This window comes from Hipposideros armiger, unplaced genomic scaffold, assembly GCF_001890085.2.
Source record: "Hipposideros armiger isolate ML-2016 unplaced genomic scaffold, ASM189008v1 scaffold_1173, whole genome shotgun sequence".
In the NCBI taxonomy this organism is placed as follows: domain Eukaryota; kingdom Metazoa; phylum Chordata; class Mammalia; order Chiroptera; family Hipposideridae; genus Hipposideros; species Hipposideros armiger.
In genome coordinates, this window is record NW_017732523.1 from 461,094 (window position 1) to 466,601 (window position 5,508).

General features: G+C 45.3%; 1 protein-coding gene across 1 annotated transcript in view; it reads right to left on the reverse strand.

The window, feature by feature from the left end:
* The window catches only part of POLR1H (RNA polymerase I subunit H), a 12,905-nt gene extending 8,136 nt beyond the window's left edge, over window positions 1-4,769 (reverse strand). Inside the window, exons 1-4 of the mRNA XM_019632776.1 lie at window positions 4,373-4,769; window positions 4,105-4,260; window positions 3,756-3,856; window positions 3,441-3,550 (exon numbers count right to left, since the gene is read on the reverse strand). Of these exons, the coding sequence (XP_019488321.1) occupies window positions 3,441-3,550; window positions 3,756-3,856; window positions 4,105-4,240 (347 nt within the window). The 5' untranslated portion in view covers window positions 4,241-4,260; window positions 4,373-4,769. The remainder of the gene's footprint in view (window positions 1-3,440; window positions 3,551-3,755; window positions 3,857-4,104; window positions 4,261-4,372) is intronic.
* Between the last annotated feature and the right edge of the window lie 739 nt (window positions 4,770-5,508).

Sequence of the window (5,508 nt, forward strand, 5' to 3'; positions counted from 1 at the left end):
CAGTGTCACTGGCCCTCATATGTGGGATCCGAACCGGGGCCCTCTGGCATCCCAAGCGAGTTCTTAACCATCGCGCCACTCGGCCGGCCCGGGATGAGGATTTTAAGACGTGTAAATGTTTTAATAAAAATAGATATAATGTTATGGGGAATATAAGAGAGAAAGATGCTCAGATATGATGTGATAAGAATAATCACCAGGGGCCAGCCCCGTGGCTCAGTTGGTTAAGAGCACGAGCTCTGAGCAACAGGGTCACCAATTCGATTCCCACGTGGGCCAGTGAGCTGTGCCTGAGCTGAGCTGCCAACAGGTGGCAGGATGGCTCAACTGGTGAGAGCACGTGCTCCTAACAAGGCTGCCAGTTTGACTCCCACATGGGATGGTGGGCTACAGCCACCTGCAACTAAAACGGAACACGGCACCTTGAGCTGAGCTGCCTACGGGCAGCCGGATGGCTCAGTGGTTAGAGAGTGCGCTCTTAGCAACAAGGTTTCCAGTTCGACTCCCACATGGGATGGTGGGCTATGCCCACCTGCAACTAAGATTGAACATGGCACCTTGAGCTGAGCGGCCGTGAGCTGCTGTGGGGCGGCCGGATAGCAACTAGACTTGGAACTGAGCTAGCTGCACCCTCCACAACTAAGATTGAGGGACAACAACTTGGCTGTTCCCCTTCCCCAATTCCCCAATAAAATCTTTAAGGAAAAAAAAAAGAATAATCACCAGTCGAAAAATCATTATGAGAACTTGGGATCCCAGACTCTAATGTTAAGCACTGTGCTAGATGTTATGTACTGAGAAAGAAGAATAAAATGGTCATTTTTTTAAAGTCTCGAAATAGCTATACATAGGCAAATAAAAATGTATCTAAGAGGTCAGTGAAATCCAATACTTGATATCAGATCCTTTCTGATAATATAGACACATCATTGTAGATATAAATTATATTTCCCACCCTTTATGAGTCTAAATTTCAGCATTAAAACTTTAAAAGTGATATATGAATATAGATATCATATGTAAACCATGACTGATTTTGAAATTAGTTGTAGAAGTAAAAAATGTTAAGTGTTCAGAAGAAGGCAAAATCACTGTTTCATAGAGTAAACAAACCAGAAAGACTTTATAGAGAATTAGGGGCTTGACCTGTGAAGGATAAACAACTGGCATTTATTGAGAACTTACCATATATCAGGTATTGTGCAAAGCTCTTCAATCTTATTCACATTTGTTCTTATTTACCCCGAGAGGCAGATTTTTGTTATATCACATTATAGATGAGGAAACTGATGTGAGAGATTAAATTGCTTGCCCTGAGTCACACACCTAGGAAGTGGTGGAGCTAGGATTCAAACATAGTCCTGTGAGGCTCCAAAACCCATGCTCTTAACCATAAATAGTTTTGTTTTGTTTTTTTGCTATCAATATGCTTTTTTTGGTGTTTTTTTTTAAAAGATTTTTATTGGGGAAAAGGGGGAAGGGGAACAGACAAGTTGCTATCCGTTTTTTATTCTTCAGTCTAGTTGTGGAGGACATTGCTTCACTGGCCCAAGTTGGCACCATCATTGCTCTCTTCCCAGGCAAGGCAAATCAGTCGCCGGCTTCTCACGCTGGCTGCTGGCTGCTCACGCTGGCTGCTGGCTACATACCGTAGTCCATGGCAACCCACCTGCTGTCGCTGGCTACTCGGGCAGCCCAGCTCCAGGTCGAGCTGTTGTTCAGCATCTTAGCTGTAGAGGGTAGTGTCACTGGCCCTCATATGTGGGATCCGAACCAGGGTCCTCTGNTTTTTTAAGCTGAGCCATCCTGCCACCTGTTGGCAGCTCAGCAGCTGCTCAGCTCAGGCCGGGAATCGAACCACTGTTGCTCAGAGCTCAAACTCTTGAGCGAGCTCTTAACCAACTGAGCCACTCGGCTGGCAATAAACATTTTTTAATGCATTGATGAGATGGCAAGAAAGTAAAGGCAATCTTCACATTGGTAAAATGATGTAAAATCAGAAAACTAAACAGGTAAAAATAAAGCCCCTGCTACCATAGTGCCCTTGTTGTTTTGACAGCCACATGGAGGAGAGGAACAAGAGACAAACCTACAATGTCTGATAGATACTCTGCATAAATTTGGGACCCCCAAGGAGCTACCCCTCTGTAAAAGTGAATAGAAAAAAATATATATATATTCAACTCTGCAGAAGGGGAATTTGTCTCACTAGGTAGAGGAAGAAATAAATCTCCTTTGAGATTTTCTAACCATAAGCTGGCTGTTACATGGATTTGCAGCCCAGATTCATACTGCCTATGTATTTAAAAAAGACCTGAAGCCAAGAATTTATTTAAAAGTAATTCTGTCTTGATAGTGCCTCAAGGCACCTGAACAGGAAACACAAATGCTGAGACAGTAGCATTCACCCCAGGCCTCAAAGAATTCCCATAGTTCAAATTCTAAAAAAACTGAACAGTAAAAAATCACAAAACAAAGAATAAAGCACTGTGAAAGAGTCAAGAAATAACAGACAGCAGCATCAGACCCCAAAAAACTGTGGGTATTAGAATTATCAGAGACAGACTATAAACAGCCATATTTAATATATTTAAATGTAATAAATATTTTAAGAATAAAAGGTGCAATTAAAAGATGATTAAGGAATTAGGAATTCTTAAAAATGACCAAGATTTGAAAAATTATCCACTAGAACAAAATAAAAAAAAAATTTTAATGTAATAATAATTGAAATAAACTCAAGCCAGGATTAGTGGCCTGGAAGAGAGACCTTAAGAAATTACCCAGAAGCAGCATAAAAAGAGATGAAAAATATGAAAGATGGTGAGAGGAATGGAGGATACATGGTCTAATAAATAGCTAATTAATTAGAACTCCAGACTGTGAGAATTGAGGTCATCAGGAAAAAGCAATATTCAATGACAAAATGGCTGATAATTTTCCCAGGTTGATGGGAAAAAAAGAAAAACCAATCCTCAGTTTCAAAGCTCAACAAATCCCAAACAGGATAAATAAAATAAAACCACATCTTGATAAATTGTAGTGAAACTGCAGAACACCAAAGACAAAGAGGAGTTCCTAAAACCACCAGAGAGCTCATGTTCTTTAAATCATACTCCACTAATTCTCAAGTACGACTTCCTTGAGTACAGTGGAAGATTCCAACATAACATGCTGACCACTAAGCAATACTGGCCTTCTGTAGTTTTCATTTCCTTTTAAATATCTTCAAAGGTTTAGTTCATTGGCTATGAAGTGGATAAGAAAAGCGAAATTTTAAAAAATAAAAACGACCACAAATCTCCCTATTACCTGAACTGTACAGAAATGGATGGGACCAAAATAAACAATTGTTTATTCAGTACAAAAAGTAAATCCCTGAATTTGTGTAGTTAGCAAACAGACTTAGAAAGGGGAGAGGCAATGGAAAAGTTACCCACTTGCAGTTGGTACAGGTGTAGAAGACGGTCTGCCCTTCATCGGCTGAGCGCATCTGTCTGGTGTGGTATGCCATTCCCTCGTGACCACATCGAGAGCAGCGCCTGTCAACCTGGGAAGCAACTGGTGGGTTAGGGAGGCCTAGTCATATCCTTCTTCTCACAGGAAGCCGGCGGTAACACTCCTCGGACACTGCTGCTCTAAAGGCTCCTCTTCCCTCTTGGAATTGGGTACAAAGCTCTCCAGATCTCAGCAATCACCCCTCCATTTCTTTCCCACCCTCCCTATGAGATCAGTCCTTGATATCACTAACTTACCACGGGTCCCTGGCATTCAGGTCCTTCCTCCACCAACATAGGCATGGCCGTTCCCAGTTTGTGGAACACAACTGAGGTCTTCACAACCTTGCCTTCGAAGTCTGCGCAGGCAGTAAGAACTGATTGTACAAACAAGCGGAGGTAGCTGACGCCCACAACTCCCCCTCGGTTAAGCCAGGTGGCCCTACTCTAAATCCTTCCCTTCAGGTTTCGTCCCGAGACTAAAGGTATATGTGCCTGATCTCCTGCTTTAGAGTCCGCCTCCAATCGAACAGATCTGGAGGTCCCCAAGCCTCCGATCCTTCTATGCTGGGCCCTCAGCCCGAGCTCCTGCGTAGAAGCCCCTCACCTCGCACGTTGACGGAGAAGCCACAGCGAGTACAAGTGACTGTATCCTGAGTTCCTGGCAGAGGCAGGACCGAGCCGCAATCCGGACAGAAATCCAGGTCCGACTGAAAGCTGGAGCTGGTGCCGGCGAGGTCCATGACAGACAGGAGGTCGAGGGCTGGGAAGGGGATGAAAAGGTTATTAACAAAAGAGAAAATAGCCTCTCCCTACTCAGGGGTCATGGCTATTCTTTTCCTGGACATAAGCATGCATAACGCGAGTACTCCTACCACGCACGTATCCTGTCCCTGCGACCAGTGGAACCCAGCGCCCGGAATGCCCCGCCCGCGTCTGTTACCACCGGACGTGGGGTCCTCCCCGGGGCTGGCGAGACGAGGCCGCCAACTGTGCGGGCTAGAGCGCCTGCTTTGCGCAGGCAGCAGGGCAGCGAGTGCGAGGCGGGCTAGAGCGTCGACGCGTTCTGGCTCACTTGGCTGCACGTCATAATTCATCGCAAACGTGATCCTGAGAATCTTAATATTAAGAGAGAAGCCTCACTGAAGGGAGGTTGCAGCGCCACGTTCAACTGGATTCTCCGACTTCGGGTAAGAAAACGGGTAATCGATGATGCGGCTGTCTCTACTTTCCCCCCTCAGGCCCCAAACCTAAGATGTTTATTTTCTTAGTCTCGCATCTTACACTGCGGCGCGGGTAGGGGTGGGGCGAGCATTCCCCCCCGAAAATCGTAGTAGCCTTACTAAATATTAATTTCTTTGGAGTAGAGAACTACAACTCCCGTCGTTCTTGGGCCGGTATTTTACCTTTTGCGGCTGCGCAGTGGCCAAAAACAAAGCTAAGTATTTTGGAAGTTGCAGTTCTAGTGTCCCTTGGCCCTCGCGGGCTACACAAGGGCTTTCCCCAGAACCCAACCTAGCTCGCGTGATTTGGGGGGCTCTTCCGGGCCTTTGGAAGGGGCGAGTCAGTTTCTTAAGGGGCAAGAAGTGGTGAGGGTGAAAGCGGAAGAGGAATGGTTTGTCCCTGGGAACGAAAGGAAGCCGCGATGAAATGGGACACTTGGGAAAGGGCTCAGGACTTTGGAGGTGGCGAAACTGAAGAGCTTGGGACCACCCCTCCTTAGACGCTACCATTAGTCAAGGGAGCAGCCTTGGATAGGATTTCACTAAACCTTCGGTCGAGGTTGGCTTTCAGTTGCAGAGCTACCTCCACCTTTTCCCTCGCCTCCCGCCCAACTCTAAAAAATCATCATCCATTACGTGGACAACTGACATTCCCCAAATTTTTTGGAAAACACGAGGACAAATATCTAGAAAATCTTGCTATTTTCAACCATCTGTAAGTACAATCTAAAGTAGAAACTTGACCTAGAGGGACAGCTTCTGGATGAGTTTCCTAGTTACTTCCTGGC